Below are 23183 nucleotides of genomic sequence, written 5' to 3'. Positions count from 1 at the left end.
TATTTGAAAAAGAAAGGAAAAGGATTGATGATACTACTATTACAAAAAAAGTCCTAGTATGGGTCAGTGTTAATTAGCCACAATCTAGTTACTATTGTTTCTAGTTCACTGAAGCACAGCTGATCAGCAACAGTTTTCAAGAGAGTACATGTCTATGGACTATAGTCCTTCTGCTACTGCTTTAGTGAATGCCAGGAACAGCATCTGGCTGTGAATTTATGTTTGTAGAAACACCATTTCACAGTGAGGAACTGCCCAAAACTGAAATGAAGGCTAACAATACTAGGTCTGCAAAACAAAAACAAAACAACTGTTTGCTACAGAAGAGGTCAGTCTAATGAATTATTTAATCAGTATGCCAATTAAGAAAACAATCAGCAGAAAGTTTGTAATGTATGTTTACGTATGTTCCAGGTATGTTCCAGTTTCAGTTTTAGAATGTGGCCTTGAAGAGTACTATTTTTATAACTTGGGTATAGAATGTAGTTATGAATAATCTTTTGGATGAGAAACAACTCAAAAACTATTGGTTTAGTTAGCAATGAGACACTAGATGCAATTATTTTTTAATTATTTTTTTCTCCAAGTTAAGGAAATTCTGCCACTCTGCAGAATCTGTCTACTTCATTCTTAAATATTAGTGTGGTTTATAATCTGCAGTTAAACTAGTGTATAATAATCATGATGATTACATATGCTTTTAATAAACACTTTAAAAGTTAATACTTTCAATAATCATAGCTGAATATAAATTAATCTCAATGAATTGTTTAATCCAAGCAACAGTTCAATGTTTGTATTTCAGTAGCTTTTAATTTTAACTGTACAAATGAAGTTAAATTATAATACATTTAATACCAGTAAATATATTTAACCTGACAAATGAAAATAAAATATGATACCCTATAATATTGCTAGTTGAATACATTTCAATGTAAGTGAAATGCCATTTTAAACAATCAAATTTTTTTCCAATTGCTTTGTATTTTTCAAAATGTCTTTTAATAACAAAAATGCATAAATACATGAAATATTAAGTTACTTTCTCACATTCCTCAAATACGAGTGATAGCAAGAATGCTCCCTTAAGATTGATTGAGATGTAAAATTTATCACAGGCTTATCAATTGACCAGTGACGTGCGCAGTTCAAGTTCTATCCATCCAAGGAAGGGAAATAATTGGTTGAGAATTAGCACAATAAGTAATGGTACTCTCAGTTAAATTTCACACAAATTTCAAATAAGACTTGTCAACAATATTGCCCTTCCAAATCTTCTAATGGCTCATCCGAGTTTGAAATATTTAAGATTTTAAGAAATATAAAATATTTAAGATTGGGGAGATGTTCCTTCTTCAGGATATTAAAGCTAGTCTCTAGAATTCTGAATTAAAACGAGAGAGAGGGGGGGGAGGGAGGGAGGGAGGGAGAGAGAGAGAGAGACAGAGAGAGAGAGAGAGAGAAGCCAGCAATGCACTGTACTCACTCTATATGGCAGCTGTGAAATTCTGCCATTCCCACCAACCTTTACAAATTCTCACTTAATTTTTCCATTTCCAGTCTGGTACAATTCATCCCTCCTTTATTTTTGCCTCACCTCATCCAGTTCGCATAGGAAGCATCTTTCATTTTTAAAACAGTTTTGAGAATTGTCTCTAGTATTTGATAACCACTCCTTGTTGATGCTTCAGAGGTCTCCATTTTGATATTTTTCCACTTGCTGACTAAACTGAATCTTCCTCAGTAAATTCTTCTGCCTCTGTAGCCTGTTTAGTGAATATCATAAATAAATGAATCCAACAGCTTCAGATCAATACTGGTAGCAGTGTGGATAAAACTGGTAGCAGTGTGGAGTTGTACTCTACATCAAAGTCTACTTATAATGAAATCAATTATTTTTTTCAATTAATTAATCGTCCCTCTTTTTAGTTCCTATCTGATCAATTAGCTGGCAGTCACCCTCTTTTGGGCAGAAGGCATTAGTTCCATCTATTTCATGTTCTGGTAATGTCTCACAGGCTGTTTGCTGGTAACCATGTAAGAACTTTTGCAGTCAGACTTGATTTGGTCCTGGTCTATTGGTTGTTTTTTTCTTGCAGCTCACAGCACTTTTATCAATATCTTCACAACCATACATTCAAAGACCTCTTTTTTTCCTTCTCTCACTTTCCCAGTGTTTAGCTTTCATAGACTTATATATTGCCACAACTGTACTATTCTGATCTCTGTTGTCATTGAAATGTCCTTATCTTTCATGATCTTCTTTAAGTTTGTCTTCATCCCTAGGATTAATCTCTGTTTATTTCTCCAGGCACACTGTCCATCTTTATTTAAACTCTCTATATCTCTTCATCATTTTCAGTTTGCCATCAATACTAAATTCATTAAACTTGTCAGTTGTCAGAATGGCACTAAAATTACATTCCAAAATTATAGTACAAAACACTGGGCACAAAACTGCAATGCCAGGTTCTGTACATAGCTATGGAGTCATATTACTTAATATATTAAAAAATTAAAAGTTACCATTTATAAATGTTTTGAAAAGTAACAAACATCAATAGCCGAACTGAAGAATTCTAAAGCAGGTTTCTTTGAAAGCAATAAGTAAATTGGTATGAGAATAATGGATGTGATGCACATATTAATATAACCACATGGAATTACGTCTATCCAAATTCAGTTTAAGACATTATGAGACATGCTTCTTTTCAAGTTCCATATTACAAAATCTTTCTTTTCCATACTTTGCTGTACCAAATACTATGATGTTATACTATCTACAGACACCACAACATTTTAAAAATGAACTGTTATGCTGTATATGAACCTGAGGAATATGAATGAAAAAAGCAACTAAAGAAATCACATCCAGGAACTGATTTGTAATTTTGAACAATTCAACAAATTAGTAATGCAGGATTGTGTTTTCAACTGTATACTAGTATTCCTAAAGTCTGGTTTGAACTCAGCAAAAAGAATTTAGGCACTCAAACATGCAGTGCCCTGGGATCATCTGATCACTTTTGTAGCCTCCTGACAAGCAAAGTAAATGGGGAAGCCAGATTCACTTAACTGTGTTACTAACTTAACTGCAATGATTCACTTAACAACTGCAGCCAGACAAGTCATAAAATGATACAGAATTCACTTAACAAATGTCTCACTTCACAAAATACATTTTGGGCTCAACTGTGGTCATATGTCAAAGACTACCTGTGTACTGGGCCAACCTACTGCTCCAGTTTGCTTGGCTTCTACGTTCTATATTAGGAGAGAAGCACTGAAGGTACTCAGGGTGTAGGTGTGGAAAACTCTCTCAAGTGAACTGGATGTGTAATCTGATGGAGAGTCAGATTTCATGAAATAGTTTTCCAGAGTTCAGCCGCTTCGCTTCCTCTTCAGATCTTCCCAGAATGCCTGTCAGTATTTTAATAGTCCATGACCAACAGTGACTGTCGGGCAATTCACTGAATGCCAAAAAGTATGATATATAAATTGTTACTTGATGAAAAAGAAACTGCAGGAGAAAGTAGGAGACTAGAAATAGACAAAACTATCACGACCTTTTTTTTTTAAAAAAAGGTGCAGTTATCAATGAAAATGTTCACCTGCATAAGCTGTTAATTTTGACTCAGAAGATTTTATGCCCATTACTGATCAGACCTAGTTTTGTTATGCATTTATATACTTATGCCATCATGAAAAAAATATGTCCTCAATGATTGATGTACTAAGACAATTGAGCAAATCATGTTAGGTATTTGTCAGTTTTTTTTTCTACATGCTTAGAAATTAGCATGCTATTTCAAAATTAGAGCCCTGATGATGAGATAATTTCAGGAAGAAGAATCGTAAATCCAAAGTTCTATGCTTTAAAAGAAAAAAAAAACAATAAATTACTTTTCCTGAACACTACATAAATTTCATCTTTATTGATGCTTTTCTGAGAAGATTAAATTTATACTCCTCAGTGACTCCCTCTCACCAGAAAAGGAGAAAACAGCAAACTACGATTTGCATTGCAAAAGTAAAAACAAACATTTTGGCAGTACTAAGGAAAGAAAGGGTTATAGAAGCTTGACTCACTACAGTAATTAAGCTGCACTGCCCAGATGAATTTTATTTGCATGAGAAGCAATAGGGACATCTTCCATATTAATTTTTTAAAGACAATTTAAGGAATATGTTGATATGGCACTTGGGTAGTGTTAGATTAGATGTTTGTTCAATGAATAAGCAAACATTCCATGTTTCAGAGCCCAGTAATGATTATAGAAGTGTACATAATGTCAAATGATTTATTTCTTTTTTAAAAAATGCTGAGTTGCAGAATTGCAGAAACACATAGGATTATATACCAGAAGTTATAAACAGAGATGGTTTATAAAACGATGCAAAGAAAGAGGCTGAAAATACAAACAGATGTAGATTAAGATATACATGAATACAACTGCTGAAAAAATGGTAATAAAAAGGTATTTTATAATGTGTAAAGACAAAAAAGATATATTTAAAGAATAATAAAGAGCAAAGAACAATTAACAATAAAAGACAGAAAAATGAAAATGGCTTTGATGGAAACTTTTTGGAAGTGAATGGAAAGGGCTAAATAAGTCTCTAGCATAGTAAATGGAATTAAACATTGGGAAAAATAATGAAATTATTTAAGATGAAGTGAAATAAGGAAATTCTAGGAGGAAAATTTCATAAGAGTTTAAGGAACAATTCTGAGATGTCAAAAATGCTACAAATGCTAGCACTTGAGGAAAAAAATGGTGAAAAGGAAGTGAAAATGTTGATGGTACATTTAGACGGTACAATTGGAAGAATGCTAAAATAAATATATGATTATGGGGTGGCTGTGCAACTTATTTAATGTTTGTATAAAGCTTGGCCTTTTACAAATTGCCATTATTCATCCCTTATTATGATTTGTCAGAGTTAGTCTGATATTCAAACTGGATTTAGCCACCTTTCAAGTCATTTTTAAGGACCTGGGATAGGCCATGTTCATATTTGATGGTCTTAAAGGTATTGTTGCAGGATGTAAAGCTTTTATTATTACTAGCTTGTTTAGTGGAACTGGAAAGGTATCTCGAAGATTCAGATGGAAATATGAGATATGACAAGCTAAAATAGGGAAATGTAGTCTGATTTTTTGCTGTGCACACCAGATTTCTATTCTTCAGTAAGTCACCGAAAAAAATGTCAATATGAGAAAGAGTTTATTGTTGTCTTTCTGATATAGAAAAGTGAATAAAGTGAATAGCTTGAATTCACTTAACTCCCTCCCCCCCCACCTCCACACTTTCTGTGAAAAAGCAAGACCTCTAAACAAGTTTTATTGATTTGAAAAACAATAAAACCTGTTTAGGAGTCTTGCTTTTTCACAGGTAATATTTCAACAAATCAAGATAATGAGGATGAGGTACCACACAAAATTACTGCTGCCTGGCTTGATAACCGAGCATTCAACTATGTGAAAGAGCTGTGACTGGTTCCTCATTATGGAATTCTCTACAAGACATTTCTGATATCTTCCTTCCTAAGTTTTAGAAGCCACTCACCAAAACAGATACAGTCTGTTAATGTTTTATTTACTCTTTTGCTTCTATGATTTTTTGGTAGCTGTTGATTATATGATTAACTGAGATAGTTCTAACTTCTGCATCTTTCATTTAAATACCTTAAAATAAAAATTTAAAATCCAACTCTTACAAATAAGTTTTTAAAATTCAATTTTAAGGAATTTAAATTCATATTGACATAAAATTGTTTTTTTTAATACTTAAGAATTAGCAGAAGGAATGGTATCATTTTATATTTGCCAAGTTGCTAGATGAATAGATGGAATGGAAATAAATGTTCTCAATGATAGAAACTCTTCTACATTAACCTGACAATTGGCAATTTTAGAGAAATCTAATTTTGAATTGAATTCTTATTGTAACTCGTAAACAATGCTATTTTCTGTCATCCATATCTTTTTTTGCTATTTATATTGGAAGAAAGAACAGGTACTATATATGCATGTATATATTTTTACTGGCTTTTGTGTAAGAAAAATGGTGTTTTTTGAGGTTCTTAACATTGCCTGGAATGAGAAGGAATCTATGTTCTTGGGCCAAATTATGCCTATGCAGCCTCTTTCTGTTCATAGATTATATGGATCTCCCTTGTTCTCTGAAGAGTTCTGGAAGATGAAATGAGAAGATAGCTAGACTAGACCACTGCTGGAGAAAAATATGGAGTCAATTCATCTGAACATGGGTCAGAGCCTTTCTTTAGAGGCTACAATAAAAACAGCAAAAGGTAATCGTTTTTCCCACTTGTCCACCAATAGATGTCCAATGGTCTTGTTTACAGTAGCTCAGGGGTCCCCAACCGCGGTCCCGGACGTACGTCCGCGGAACAAGTCTTACCGGGCGCTGGTTGCTGGGGCCGCCATCTTTTGATAAAAAGTGCTTCCGGTGAGCTTTTCCGGTAGAAAGCTCACCGGAAGCACTTTTCATCAAAAAGATGATGGCGCCAGCTCGTGAGCTTTTCGGGTAGAAAGCCATTTCTACCAAAAGCTCAGGAGGCTATGCGCCGCCATCTTTTGATGAAAAAGTGCTTCTGGTGAGGTCACCGGAAGCACTTTTCGTCAAAAAGATGGCGGCGCCAGTTGATGCGGTACCGGGCCGCGGCATAAAAGGTTGGGGATCACTGAAGCTCACTCCTAGAGAAGGAGGGACTGGAGATGGTATCAGATGGTACAAAAACTACTCTAGGCATTTGTTGGATAAAACACTCAGATACAGAGTGAAGACTCTAGCTGTGCAGATCCCTTGGTGATTACTGGGACATGTCTGGTATAGTTATTTGGGATGAGTATGAACTTGTTATCTGAAGGAAGTAAACAGGATCCTCAATATTGTATGCATATTAAATTAATTCATTTTGTGGCATCAGAATCTCTTTCCTTCCTGGTTGATTAGCATACAACTGGATATACAGTAAGTGATGGCAAATGTTTCCTTGAGGGAGAGAATGGCAATTCTAACCCTTAAATCCTTTTAAAAATCCTTCTCTGGGTCCAATAATAATAATAGACAATTTTGTCTTGTCTCCAACCTTTCTTCTTGGGGAAGATTATTGAGAAAGTATTATGCTTGCAACTACAGAGGAACCTAGATGAAAAGAATTATCTGGATGTATTTCATACTGAGATAGAGCACTGAGACAGCACCAATCATCTTTTCTGATGAATTCTGATGGAATCAGATGTAGGTAGTATATCTATCCTAGCCCTTAATCTCTCTGTGACTTTTTATACCATGTTCATGGTAACTTTCTGAATCAGTTTGAGATCTAAGAGTGGGATGTGTGAGATGTTACATTGGTTCTTCTCTTTCATTTATGACAATTTCAGTCAATTATGGTAGGAAAGGAGAAATCTAGCCCAGGACTTCTGTATTGTATGGTTCTCCAGGGAACTATTTTTTCTCTGCTCTTATTTAACAACTTTATGAAATCACTGGCATCAAATATTGATTATGGGATCAAGACTGGTGACACCCAAACATCTCCATTCCATAGCAATGGGTTCTTTCTCAGTGGCTGGAGGCTGTGGAATATCTGAATGAGGTGACATAGTGGCTAACTCCATGCTGTGGAGTGGCTAACATGCAGTGATCAAGTATGTGTGGAGTTCTGGATATGAAAACATAAACTTTGACTCAATCCTCCTAAGATCAAATGACTGTTTGGTTTTAGGGCTCTAGTTCTGGGAACTCTCCATTTTTTGTTCTGCATAGGATCACACTTCCCTAAACAGCACTGTGACATGGGCTCCACTTGGTGCCCCAATTCTTGCCGGAAGAGCAGATATTATGGACAGGAAGGGTTTTTCTACAAATCTGTCTTGTGTTCCAGCCACAACCATTTTTATGAGACATCATAAAAATGTTCACACATGCCCTAGTTACCTACTATACTACAATATGCTCGACAGGTTCTGCTTTTGAAAACCATCAGGAAACTGGCTTCTGGTTTGAGCTTCTTCGGCGCAGGCTGAAATCCATGATCGTGCACGGTTTTGATCTATGCTCACCGCTGGAGCATCCCGAGCAGCTGGTTTCGGGGCTAAGGCACCCCATAGAGGTGGTAAAGAGGGGGGAGACTGCCAGCAGGGTCGAGGAGAATCGCATCTCTCCTCCCCAGCTGGCCATTTCTGGACAAAGCATCTGCCAGTTGATTCCCCGAATGTATTTGAGTTTGAAGTTGAACCATTTGAAGTATTCGCCCACTGGACTTGAAGTCCAGTGGGAAGCCTGAAGCGGTTGCACCGGTGGTCAGAAATGGCCACCTCAAAGAAGAACTCAACTGGAAAAGAATGTGCGGGAGGAAGATAAGAAGAGAAAGTTTTGGCTGACTTGGTCAAACTGAAAAGGCAACAATATAAGGTACCCTGGAATTTGAATTATAAAAAATAACATTGCTCCCAAAGAAGACTTTGAAGCGGTGAATGAGAGAGGGAACGGAAAGGATTTTTTTTCTTTTCTTCCCTATATTGACAACTAAGAGATTTAAGCAAGAAATCGGCAAAAATCCCCTTTGACATTAACAGGTATTTAAGCTGAAAATAAAATGTCAAAGGGATAATAAAGATTTCTGGATTCTCAAAAACTTCTAAAAGAAGGAAAAAAACAAAAGGGTGGGATCTGGAAAATGGAAGAGAACACCTAGAAGTGAAAGGAATTAACAGTGAAACTTTAACAAGATTCCTAAGAGATACATTTTAACTGAAACTTTGTAACAAGATAATAGAACCCCAGGAAGAGAAAGTGGAAAAGAGAAGCAAGAAGAAACAGCTTTGGATTATTTGGATTACTTGGTGATTTTTGGATTTTTGGCTATTGGATCTAAAGGACTAAAATTAATCGGGTGGTTGTTTAAAAGTTTTTAAAATGGTATCACTCTTGGAAGAATTGAAAATGGAACTTAAAAAACAGAAAGAAGATGCACAAGAAGGAAGAGGTTCTTTTGGCGTCGTATTTCAATTTTTAGAAATGGAGATCCTGAACTATGAGAAACAACAAGAAATGCCTGTAGAACAAGAAGGGCGGGACAAAGAAGAAGCCATCTTCAATGACCAAGTATTTCTATGCTGGGAAAAGAAAGGAAAGGGGGGAAAGAGAGTGAAAAATTTAAGATTTGAAAAAACAACTCCCCCAAAAAATAGTTTGAAAAGGAACTACAATATTAGGAAGAAACAGAAGAGAGGATTACAGAGGAGAGAATCAGAATTAGAGAGAGAAGGGGTCAAAAAGGGAAGGGAGAAGAAGAGGGGGAAGAGGGAAAGGAAAAGAAATTATAAAGGACAGAAACAGGACATAGAGAAACAGGAAAAACATACAAAGATTAAGGGTATAAGCCTATTTAGAAGACACAGAGATAATGGGTGAAAATTTAATTGAAAGGGAGATTCTGCAAGGGTACATTAGATAGTATTGTTATATTAGAAATAGAAATGAACTTTGAAAATATGAAACAAGTGTGATTAAAAGGATAGATAAAATACTCATTGTAATGTAATGGAATGTTTAATAAATAAATGAAATAAAGAGAACGAGAGAATGGAATGAGGAAAGGAGGGGAACATCTTAATTATTAATGTGTTATAAAAAATTAAGTGAAGAGGAATATGAAAGTAATATGAAAAAAATATGGAAATATTATAAGTGTTCCTAGAAGTATGATATCCTATTGAAAAGAAATGTTCAAGATGTTAAAGATTATAACTAACATTAATGATAGTGCTGAATTGGAATAGAATAAGTATTTTATTTATTATTATTAATGTATGTATGTATGTATGTATGTATGTATGTATGTATGGCATTCAGCTTTGTTCGGGTATTTTTCCATGTCATTGTAGTTGTGCTTTTAAAGTTGTAGCAGCGTTTCGGCAGAATCTCATCTGCCATCATCAGGCTTCTGTATACTGTTCATCTGTGAGTCAGACTTTTACAGTGGTTTCAGATTTAAATTTGGGGCAGCCTATTGCTGTGCCAGAATGGTTTTTCTTCATCCTGATTGGTTGGGAGTCTTAGTCTGTGTTTATTGGTCTTGGAGTTTGCTGTGTTCTGCTTGATTGTCTGCTTGACAGCAAACTCCAAGACCAATAAACACAGACTAAGACTCCAACATCAGGATGAAGAAAAACCATTCTGGCTGAAAATAGTTGCTACAATTTAAATCTGAAACCACTGTAAAAGTCTGGCTCACACTATACAGAAGCCTGATGATGGCAGATGAGATTCTGCCAAACGTTCTAAACAAAAGCACAACTAAATGACGTGAAAATACCAAACAAAGCTGAATGCCATATGTAATACCGCGAAAACTTAAGAAAATATGTGTGTGTGTGTGTGTGTGTTTCTGAGGTTCTCGCGGGTATTTGTATGTGGATCTTTGGTTATTCGGGTTTTCTCCGCATAAGATTGGAAGTATCTAGGCAACGCTTTTGATGAAGTCTCATTCATCATCTTCAGGCTTGTGTCTTTAGCTCTGTGCTTCTCAGAGTGATGTGAGCTTGCAGCTGCTTCTTCCTTTTAACTGCTAGTGGGGTGTGACTGGATTGGGTGGGGGCTTGGCTGTGTTCTGATTGAGTGGAGGGGTGTTCTCATTGGTTGGGGTTTGGCTGTGTTCTGATTGATTGGGGGTTGGCCGTGTTCTGATTGGCTGGAGGTGTGTTCTGTTCAGGTGGGGGCTTCGTTGTGCTCAGGTTAGTCTTAGTTGCTGGGGGATTTGAGCTGGTGAGCTGTGATCTTGCTGTTTGACTTCGAGTTCGTGGTCGTGCTGCATCTTCATGGTGGGGGTCAGTTCACTTCATGTATGGCTCGGAGGGGTTTGAAGTGGGTAGTGATGCAGCTGCAGTGTGGCTTCGTGGGTGTGGGTCTGGTGTCATTCTTCATGTTAGGTACTCGTCTGTTCATGAGGGCGCCCTCATGAACAGATGAGTACCTAACATGACGAATGACACCAGACCCACACCCACGAGGGCCACACAAGATGCCCCACCACACTTCCACATAAAAAGCAGACTCACACCCACACAGAAGATGAGACACAACCACGGACCAGAAGCCGCACTGCAGCTGCATCACTACCCACTTCAAACCCCTCCGAGCCATACATGAAGCGAACTGACCCCCACCATGAAGATGCAGCACGACCACGAACTCGAAGCCAAACAGCAAGATCACAGCTCACCAGCTCAAATCCCCCAGCAACTAAGACTAACCTGAGCACAACCAAGCCCCCACCTGAACAGAACACACCTCCAGCCAATCAGAACATGGCCAACCCCAACCAATCAGAACACAGCCAAACCCCCAACCAATGAGAACACACCCCCACCCAATCAGAACACAGCCAAGCCCCCACCCAATCCTGTCACACCCCCACTAGCAGTTAAAAGGAAGAAGCAGCTGCAAGCTCACATCACTGTGAGAAGCACAGAGCTGAAGACACAAGCCTGAAGATGATGAATGAGACTTCATCGAAACGTTGCCTAGATACTTCCAATCTTATGCGGGAGAAAACCTGAATAACCAAAGATCCAATATATATATATATATATATATATATATATATATATATATATATATATATATATATATATATATATATATACACACACACACACACACACACACACACATACACACTTTTTCTTTAAGAACTTAGTGCGTATTTTAAAAATGTACCAAGCAAAATTCGACTGGAAGTTATATGTTATATTGAATGTTATAATTGTAAAGACATAAATTGAAGTTTAAATAAGAGTTGAAGGGATAAAAATTAAAAGATGTAAAGGTGTCATACTCCAATCAGTAACTACAGGGAAAAATTTTGTTTAATGAGAAAAAAAAAATATGAAATTGAAACAGCACAGACAAAAGCATAAATATAATGATTAGAAAGATATTCAAACTTAGAAAAAGATATATATAATTGAATTTAGAAAGGAATGAGATAATTAAAAGTAAGACTGAGAAAACTAAGGGAAGGGAAAATTATTGAGAAAATGTTAAAATAATAATAAGATATGGAATAGAACACAAAGATGAATATGAAATTGAATTTGTTTCTGTATGGAGAAGTGATAACTCGGAACCATGCTATTCTAAAAAAAAAAGACATTTTACTTGTATTATGTTTTGTGAAAACCCAAATAATTTTTTTATATAAAAAAGAAAGAAAACCACCAGGAAACTATAGTGGTCCATAATGCATTGATGTGAGTAGTTAGAGAAGATATAATAGAGCTGGAATGATTGCACAATAGAACTAACCAGAGGAGTTTTGTTGGACACCTAAAAGAAAAGGCTAATGTGTTTGGGACTTTTTAATTTAGAAACAAAGTAACTGAGGAAAGACATTACTGACATATATAAAGTCAGGCAAATATGGAGAAAGAAGAAAAGGACTTATTTTCCTTTCTCAAAATAACAGAAGTTGGAGTCTTCCAAGGAAGGAAGGCTATATAAACAGAAGAAAAAACAATACTCCTTTACATAAGCCATTTGTTTATATGAATTAAATAGGGAAATTGATTACCCCAAAAGATGATGCTAGCCAATGACCTGAATAGTTTTAAAACAGAATTAGATAAATTCATGATAAACCTTGAAGACCTAATATTATCTTCAAGCAGAGGCCAGCTTGGCTCCAAATACTAGGTATAGAAGAGGAGATTTTTCTAGTTCCTGCTTGTAATCACATCAAACGTATCTACTTGGCCACTGTGAGAAATAAAAATCTGGACTAATATGTTATTTGGCCCGATCTAGTTGTTTTTTGTTCCAAAAAAAAGAAAAACATTAAAAAAATAAGAGCTGTTTCACAGAGAAATATTTATTGAAAAACTAAACTAATCAAACCAGAACTACCTAATAGTCTTAAATTTTATCAACTAGTGTAAAATTATTCTAAAATATGTTACCAAAAAGCCTATCAGAATACACAATATGTAATAGTCGTTTGTTGTTGTTTTAATAAAATGTAATAAAACTTTGAAAATAACTTGCAAAGAAAATAAAAATCCTAAAGTACTTTATTATAGCATTTCCTGTTTAAATCTGATGGTGGTTCTCAACACAATATATTCTCTATATTCAAAGTCCTGATAAAAAGTAAAGGAAAAACTCTATATAATTTTATAAGAAAAGTTTAAATCTCCTTAAAAGAAGCAGGATAATTCACTCTCATTTTTACAAAGTTTTATCTAATGACTTCATGGCATTCTCATTTAAAATTTGAAAAGTAAAAAAGTTTTAAAAATAGTCCTTTAAGAATAAATTTTACCTTTTTATCTCCACTTTTAAAATGTATAATTGCACAAATGTGCTATATCAGAGATAATTACATACTGGTAGAAGTGTTTAAAATGTCTTTGGTTTCACCTTACGTATAAGCATTCCAGCTGGTCATTAACTATCTGGAACAGGCCCAACTATTTTACTGTCATTGATCCATACACACATACAATTTCAGAGTTTGCTCTTTTAGAAATTTAATTCACTTTCCCATTGTTATACCAAGGAGCTTCCCCCCAAAACAAACTTTTTTCAAACACCTTTTTGTCTATGTAGTTAAATGCAAAATTAAGTTTCAGTCACTCTATCACATAGGTTTCATTATTTGAAGGGATACATTAAAACTGAGTTTCAAACTACATTATAATATATCTGACTTCCAAGAAACTATTAGTAATAAGTAAAAATGACTATCGTGGCAGAATGGCCAAAATGTAAGTCTCCACACATTCATTACATTAAAATTAATTAAATGTATGAAGTAATAGCACATTATAGTTCCTAATTTTTAGAGACCAGGTCAACAATTACTTATGCTGAACACCAACTTTAATGTGTATTGATCACCACTGTACTTGCACTGTAAAAAAAAAATGAATCATGTTTAGTTCTTTAAGTGATCCTATGACAACTTACATTTGGAGTTATTCCAAAACCAAAATTCCTGAAAAAAATTACAATCAAGATGCTAGATTTCTATTAATAATTTATTCAAGAAATACTATTTTACTATAGAGTATTTAAATGATTTACAAGTTTCCACTTAATATGATACAGTCCTAGTAAAAGTGCATACATTAATATAGTAACCACTTCAAGAATGATATAGGAAAATACTGCTTGATCAAGTGGTCCTACAATAACATAAACAAACCTACCTCCCAGTGTGTCAACAAACTCAGTCAAGCAATTTCCTGTCCCACCCCACATCTTTCCATTGTTCATTGAAAAAGCAAGAGTACAGCTTGGAGAAGATCATGTGTAAACAAAGCAGATCTAATGAATTTCTCATTAAAAAGGAGATCTCATCTTCTAATTAATTGGAAAGCTAATTGCCCAAAACGCTGTAGTAATCCTAGACTTAGAACCTAGGTGCTACATTACACAGAAGTCTTCACACATCACAACGCAGCCTCAGATTTGTCAGTTCTGCTTGATTTGTTCAAATAGTGTATTCCACAGCAGCTGTTGGAAATAATACATTGGAACAGCTGCTGTGACAGACACAAAGGACCTGGAATTTTAATTGGCCTCAATATTACACTGCTTGTTTTCCAAAACTCAAAAAAGAAAATATCCAAGGAATAGAAAAATGCCTAATAAAACTAAGTGATGTTTGCCTTCTGGTAAGTAAGGTAAGGTTTTATTTTGGCTACACAATGTTGCTACACAAGACTCTTTGAAATGACTGATCACACACAAATAAAGAATAGTGGAAATTCCCAAGGGAATAAGAGCAAAGAAAACTAAATAAGGAAGTCTGTAGATAATCCTTTAAATCTTGGCTGAGAAAACAAGGAGAATCCTACAGTACCTCAAGGTGGAGTCCAAAGAGCCTTATCAGAAGCTTTCTGCATATGCCAACAAGCTGTTCCTTCACCTTGAGTTAATCCTGTGTATTGTAACTGCTGCAAACATTAAACTACTTTTTTTACTGGAAATATCATTTGATTTCCTGTCTGGAAGAATGGCTAACTAACCAAGTTGTGGGAGGATGTTTTGAAGTCTAGAATATTTTTGTTCCTTACAATAAACGCTACATAGGATTCAACTCAAACTGAAAATCATTTATAGGCTCCAACTTAATTCACAAATTTACTGCATAAGCAAAACAGGATTTTGTATTGTATATATAGACAGAAGCTACACTTCAATTTTACAAGGTATTTAAATAGATTCTTAATATTATGGATAGAATTTTTAATCATTTACAGTTCTACACAGTAATTTATACTGTGTTGAACATGATCGTTGATATTTATTCTTAGCTTAGAGCTTAATAGTGCAATATAACATATTCAATTATTTACAACAAGTTCATAATAAACTTGAAAACTGTTAACATTGATGATATTTACATGCCATTTATTTTTTTATCCTTTCTTACAATTTTTTAAATGGCTGGTTACATACTTTCTTCAATGCTGTATAAAACTATAGAATAAAATATAACAAAACTGTTCATTATGACCAGCCTAGAGCTTTTGTTTTGGGTTTATTCAATAGGAGTACAAAAAGAGAGTAGAGAAAGCAGTCTTACTTTCGGCATCTGCACAAAGTAGGAAGCACAGGAACACTACTATTGGCCTGGCTATGTGCATCATCTGACAGCTTGGCACCAGCATGCTTCGACAGCTTTGGTCACTGGCTTAGAAGCCACTGCGAGTATCTCCAACCTGAAATTCCAGATGAAGAACTTTCAAAGCCTGAGAGGAGCAAGAAATAAAACAAAAGAGAGAGAGACAGAGAGAGAGAGAGAGACAGAGAGAGAGAGAGAGAGACAAACGTTCAGAATGCTTTGCTTTTCCCCCTCCAAATGCACCCACAAAACACAGTATTAACAATAAAGGTAAAGTGAAGACTCTGGAGATTGAGATTAGCCTTGCAAAATAAATTAAAAACTGTTCATTTTAACAGCATTTATAAAAAGGCCAAAACACAAAAATAATCATTTCCCAAGGTATCCTATAAACTATACTGGAATAAATCACTCCTGTGTGCTACGAAATACTTTTCTTAGCAACATGAGACCGAGTTATTTCTAACGATATCCTAGTTTAATTGTTGTTGTTAGTTGTGAAGTCTTGTCTGACCCATAAGACCCCCATGCACAACGTTCCTCCAGGCCTTCCTGTCCTCTACCATCTTCTGGAGTCCACTGAAGCTCTTGCCAACTGCTTCAGGGACTCCATCCAGCCACCTCATTCTCTCTCGTCCCCTTCTATTGCCCTCAATCTTTCCTAGCATTAGGCTCTTCTCCAGTGACTCCTTCATTCTCATTAGGTGGCCTAACTGAATAAAGCATATGGATCCTTTAAAGCAACATTTAAATCAACTTCCAGAACAAAACTCTGGTGAAAAATGATATATCAGAGGGTGATTTCTTTTTATCAAATAAGTACGAAAGGGCCAAATCTGCTTCTGCTCATAAAGTGCTATCCACAACAGTAGGGTATTAGCATTTGTGTATTAATTTAACAACTGTGTCTCAGATTGTAGCATGTTATCTTCTATACATTAAAGCAAACTTTCTGTTTGTCTCTGGTTTAGGACTATATATAAATTATGTAATTCATAATTAAATTATAAATAAATATCCCATATTCTAGGTCAGTTTAATTTTATATCTCATATATGAACTAATGAATAATACAGAGTGAATATCTGCTATTAAGATATTCAGTCTGCTTTAACTATATTAGTAATAAACATGGAAATGTATGCCCCCTTGGATAAAATTTTATCTATATCTCAAAACAGAATTCTTGCACTAATTGTTCCAAAATTATAGCTTCTAAAAGTAGTAAGAGACACTGCTTGGCAGCTCTGAAATGAGCACAATATAAAGAGAAAAACATTATAACAACACAAAAATATATTCACTGCATGCCAAAAAGTGTAAAAGGAATAAACAATAATAATGGTAATAGCAGCACACCTTTGCATATTCATAAGCAACATTTTAAAAAACTGTTTTATAGCACAGAACAATATTTTGAAAAACATCTATTTGAGGAAAGAACAAGAGAACCAGATGTTCAAAATGCGCTAACATAAAACTCTTTCAAATGATATTCCTGATTTGATTGTTACTATCCAAAAGTGAATTTAAGAGGCATAAGCAATGTACTCAAAATACCAGCTTTCTGTTTTCTCTGCTACCCATTTTGTGCCAGCCTTTCAAATGACAGCAAAGTCCATGAGACATCATTCCTGTCGGATTCAATTTGTCTCTGTGCAAGCACAGAAGGACCAAACGCTGCAGCAATGACTCCACTGTTATCACATAAGATGGAAAAGTGTTTTGCAAGAATTCAACTGATGAAGTGATGACAAAGGATGAAACTATTTTCAGATTCTTATGGTCTTTTGGATTTTTTTAAAAAAAACCTCTTGTATCTTAATATCAGCAGAACAGTTTTCAAGCTAGGCCTTTATAGAATCTACATAGGTATTAATGACTAAATAAATGGTTCAGGAAAGTAATGAAGAAGAAAATTGTGAGATGCATCAAATTCATTTCCAAACATGTTATTATTCTAAGGCAGCAATGAAAAAAAGCATTTTGCTCATATAGCAAAATCATTTTGGTAGCAAATGAAAGGGATGTAATATAAAATATGCCTACTTATGAGACAGGTTTCAGTTTCTTGTTTTCAGCTGAATGTATTTAGCTTATATTCAGAACTTGTGAGAGAAAGGACAATGTACAATCTCACATTCTGAAATGAATTATTAAAACATTTCTCCCATTTTCCATGTATATGACAGTGGCAGATTTCAATATGCTATGTTTTTAGAGTGAAAGAGGTAAGAGAAGGTACATATCCCTTCCTGGTTAATTTTGTCTGTCTGTCTGACTTACTGACTGACTGACTGTTTGAAATGATAAAGCATCACATGAAAATAAACACTGTGGTAAGTGACATAAATACATGGGAACTGCTTTTTGTATAATACATATTTATTTGTGCTTACTGAAGTCCCCTTCTCCCACCTTTCTCATTAGGTTGTCTATCTTTACCTCTGCCTGTTTCTTATGTTTAACAGGAAATTTTTTAACAAATGGCTTCAAAAGTTTTAACTTCTGTCTCTCCGTATATTCTGAAAAACTATAGATACAAAGCTTATATTGCCAAATGTTATACACAGTAGAAGGCTAAAAATAAAGATCAGGAATTTTGCTGCTATATAAATACTATATTATGCCTAGTCACCATGCAGACATAAGCCATTAACAGTAGCAAAGTCTTTGGTACTATACCCTAGTGGCATTATTGTTCATATCACAAAACCTTGAATCCTTTGTGACATGATGTCCTTTCTCTGAATGCTTTCAGAGTGCTGGAAGTTTAACTAAGTAGAAAACATACTAATATGTTCCCTCAGTGACCCTTAGCCTTTTAGGGGGCGGGGGGGAAACCCTCTTTCATTGTTTGTATATCTACAGCAAGCTTTTAGTATTTTAGGCTGCGAAAATACATGTGTCTGAAATAGATAAATGGTTTTAAAAAAATACTGTTAGTGAAGTCAAGCGGATGACGGGACTAGTAACAGGGATTAGCTGCTATAGGGGCAAATGCTGTCAAACTGTTTCACACAAACTCTGCTTCTGCCTTGATCTAAAATGTTTTTTAACCCCAGCCTAACCTTACCTCATTGAAGAACAAATAATATTGCTAAATAGAGGTGGATTGAATGCAGGCTTTTTTTTTAAAAAAACTATACTTTCTCTTAAATTAATATCTCTACTTTTCAGTGCAGAGGGCATGCTTTGTTCTTTGCTGCTAATAAGAATAAGTTATTTTGAACAATGTGTTTTAGAAGAATTTTTGACCTTTTCTAATCGAGAATATAATACAAAATTTGTGGCTGGGGATGGCAGAAGTAACTCTTAGAATGTAGAATTTTATTGGAAAAAAATACTATTCTTCATGATGAAGTTTGAAGGGCAATGCTTAGTATTTCAGAGAAACCAAGAGTAAAGATGTTTTCACGAAAACATTGCAAAAGATGTTTTGGAAGTTGCATGAAATAGTGCCTGTTATCCAGCCAAATGATACCCACTACATAATAGATTACCCCACAAATACATTCTCATTACTTTTAGAGAGATGAGAATATGTAAAATTTATTCCACATTTGTAAAAGGTGAAAATGACATAAAGAGTAGGAACAGTTCCATTTCCTGAGCAATATATTGAGTCCTAGTTTGCATTTTTGTTTTATGGAAAAAAATATGGAATGTGTATTTATACAGTTTTTAAACATTCTCTTCAATTGTTGCCTTTTTGACAAATCTAGGTTACTGAAAATAGATAAAAGATTGGCTTTTGGTTTATTTGTTTAAAAATAATGTATACTATGATACTTTAACAATGTGTTCTCTGTTTCTGAAAACCTTCAAAGGCAAATCTAGATAAACATATACAATTTCTATCACAACCACACAGTTAAAAGAAGGACTCAGTTTTCTGGTAAAGAAGTTCTATTAATTTTCTGTGTACAGATCACAAAATTAACATATTAAATTTACTGCCATAGATAAAAACATGTTAAGAAAAAAAACCTCAGAATTAACTGGCATGCCAAATATGACCCGCTATTAGGATATGCATATTGGAATGTAACGTGATAAGACAGACATATTTCGAGAAACATGTCTCATTTACTCTGGGTAACAAAAATCCTCTTTTCTGAAGTAATGCATATGGAAATGGCATCAAAACATAAAATAGATGAAAGCAAAGTAATATATTATACAATTAGCTATGTTAAACTGCCTTATGTATTTTTCATTGAGGTAAATTTTCAATCTAAATTTATTAATAGTGACATCAATCTTAACTTTTTTTCATGTAAACGACAGCAAATTTTGATTTTAGTTTCTTCTGTTTTCCCTGAGAACTGGTCAAGGGATTTTGAAAGAACATGTTACAAGATTTTGTGGTGATAATATGTCCTAGACTGAACTGCAAGGCAGTTTCATTGCTAGAAATGTTTAATTATAACAAAGATATATGTAATCCATATCTTTATGTGAAAATAGTATTACTCTGGTTTAAATTTCAACTTCACTAAACAACAGCAGATTATGTGTAGTTTATAGGATCAAAACAGAATATTTAAAAAAGGATCATGATATTGCTTCTTGAAATGAGATTTTTTTTCTGGCTGGCTTGGGACCTCTTGGTTTTAACTTTTTATTTAATTGTTGCTAATCTTAATTTTAACATTTATAATGTTTTTATACCTATGTTTTATTCTATTGTAAAGTAACTCCAGAGTGAGATAGGCCTGGTATAAATTTAATAATAAATAAATAAGTAATATCCTCCCAGGCACATGGATTGTTCTCATCCTGATGATATTCAGGAAGCTATTAAAAACTTACCCATTCTCCCAATAGAGAAGGGTGACAATTGCATTCCCACTGAATGAGTGATTTTAGTTTGTATCTTTCTCTTTGGGCTACTCAGGATCCCTCTTTTTCTACTATATCACATGACCTAAAATGGACACCTAACATCAAAAACATCATCAAAAAAGCACAACAAAGAATGTTCTTTCTACGCCAACTCAGAAAGCTCAAACTGCCCAAGGAGCTGCTGATCCAGTTCTACAGAGGAATTATTGAGCCTATCATCTGCACCTCTATAACTGTCTGGTTTGGTTCTGCAACCCAACAGGACAGACACAGACTTCAGAGGATAATTAGGACTGCAGAAGAAACAATTACTACCCACCTGCCTTCAATCGAGGACCTGTATACTGCACGAGTCAAAAAGAGGGCTGTGAAAATATTTACAGACCCTTCACATCCCGGACATAAACTGTTTCAACTTCTTCCCTCAAAACGATGCTATAGAGCACTGCACACCAGAACAACTAGACACAAGAACAGTTTTTCCCCCGAATGCTAAACAAATAATTCCCTCAACACTGTTCAACTATTACAAAGTCTGCACTACTATTACTGTTAATCTTCTCATCATTCCTTATCACCCATCCTTCCCACTTGTGATTGTAGGACTGTAACTTTGTTGCTTGTATCCTTATTATTCATATAGACTGTTTCCTAGTAAGATTTGATTGCTGATTGTACCCTATGACTATCATTAAATGTTGTACGTTATGATCCTTGACTCTTGACAAGTGTATCTTTTCTTTTATGTATACTGAGAGTATTTACACCAAGACAAATTCCTTGTGTGTCCAATCACACTTGGCCAATAAAGTATTCTATTCTCTTTTGCATTTTCTTTTTTTTTTTGTTTTTAATTATAAGTATTCAAAAATGTTTGATGCTCGCTGGCCTATAAATCACAGTAATAATTCAATCATGGAGCTAAGACTAAATTAGGGTACTCCTCACTTAATAACCTCAATTGGGACCAGCAACTCCATCGCTAAGCAACACAGTTGTTAAGTAAGATATCACATGACTACAATAGATTTACAATATTCTGCTGCAGTCATTAAGGAAATCACCAGAATCAATAAGAAAGGTATTACATGACCATAACTTGTGATATTATTGCTAGCATCATAATTGATTCTACTTCTTAAAAGCTGGCAATGAATGATGATCATGTAACTGTCAGGCACTGTGCCAGTCGTAAATACCAACTGGTTGTGAAATGCCCAAATCTTGATTACTTGATTACATGGACTCTGTGACAGGTGTACAGTAAATGTAAGGACTGGTTGCAAAGTTACTTATTCAGCACCATCATAATTTTCAATAGTTATTAAACAGGGCAGTTGTTAAGTAAAGACTGCAGCATGAATGTTTAAGATCTGAAAGACCCAAACAAGCTGAATGTTCTAAAACTTCCACCTATCAGAGCAATAATATTACTCATGTTTTTGGCACTATGGCTGAAGTAATTGTACAGTAACTACAGCAGCAACAAAAAAATAATGGTAGCATAACTGAACTTTAAAAATATTCTGGTTGCTTCTGGTCACCTGATAGAAAATCAAAGTGCAAAGACATAAAAGTATTATATTTTCACCCATTATTTACTATAGGTAAAACTGAAAGGATGATGGAACGTCTTAAATAATATCATCAGAACACACAAGGAATATTCAAGGAAGATATAGAATGAAAAATTCTGTATTTGGCCAAGTAATAATAAACTAATAATGGAATAGCAAATTTTACATCTATTTGAAGCACTGAAAAAAAAGGGCAACTAGATCTGTCCTTATTAATAAGATAACATTTGCCATAGCTAGCTTACTCTCATACCAGATTGGGGGGGGGAAATGCCCTACCAGATTCTAATGAAGATACAAAAGCTTTTAATCTAATGTAGGTTTTTCTTCCTATTCAAGATTTAACTGTACAAAACTAGAAGTGTATCCTAAAAAAGCATACATTGTTAAAGGATATATTCTTCACTCTCCCATAATAACTATAACATAGTTAACATGTACCAACCTTCACTTTTTAAACAATTTGTATTTAACTAGGATAACAATTTATGTGTATGTTTGTTTTAATGCACATTTTTGTCTTGTTTAGTTTTTGCTTTGTTCTTATACATTTTTTGAGTTCGTATTTTAACTTTGTGAATAAAAAAAAAAAATTGGAAAAAGAAGTTGTACCATTATCATAGAAGACTAGTATTTAAGTTTCTATAATTATTCATGTCAGTTGACATTCTTATAATTAGAGTAATTATTTGTACATAGTTATAAGTCTGCATATTTTGACAATCAATCTAATGAGGGCTGAATGCCACTGCCATTCTTAAACAGAACCACCAATGGGTCCTGGTAAATCAAGCCAAAATAGATCTTCATTTAGCATTTTGTTTGTCACACTTGAAACAGAAATGGAGACCTCTACCTTTCCACTGTTCTTCATTTGCAAGTGAAGTCTGGAGGCACGCTACAACCAACATAATAGTAACATTAAATTTTCAAGACCAATAGTCCTTTGTAAATATGTCCACCATGCCTTTATCAAAAAAGCTTTTAAGGCTACAGCCACATCTTGTAGTAGTCAATTCCACAGGTTCATTATGTTCTAGGTGAAGAATTCATGTCCGTGAGAAATTTCACTTCAACCCCATGTTGATATTG

The 23183-nt window shown here is 34.6% G+C and overlaps 1 protein-coding gene across 29 annotated transcripts in view; it reads right to left on the bottom strand.

The window, feature by feature from the left end:
• PTPRD (protein tyrosine phosphatase receptor type D) overlaps positions 1 to 23183 on the bottom strand; it is a 1313296-nt gene that overhangs the window by 270779 nt on the left and 1019334 nt on the right. For all 29 annotated transcript variants that reach the window (XM_087957701.1, XM_087957705.1, XM_087957708.1 and 26 more), the window contains one exon: positions 15628 to 15793. In XM_087957701.1, the coding sequence (XP_087813827.1) occupies positions 15628 to 15712 (85 nt within the window). In that variant the 5' untranslated portion in view covers positions 15713 to 15793. The remainder of the gene's footprint in view (positions 1 to 15627; positions 15794 to 23183) is intronic.

The sequence above is a fragment of the Notechis scutatus genome, chromosome 2, assembly GCF_049901735.1.
Source record: "Notechis scutatus isolate UNSWTSFEM ecotype Mainland chromosome 2, rNotScu1.2, whole genome shotgun sequence".
Classification (NCBI taxonomy): Eukaryota; Metazoa; Chordata; class Lepidosauria; order Squamata; family Elapidae; genus Notechis; species Notechis scutatus.
This window is presented reverse-complemented; position numbering and strand designations above follow the sequence as displayed.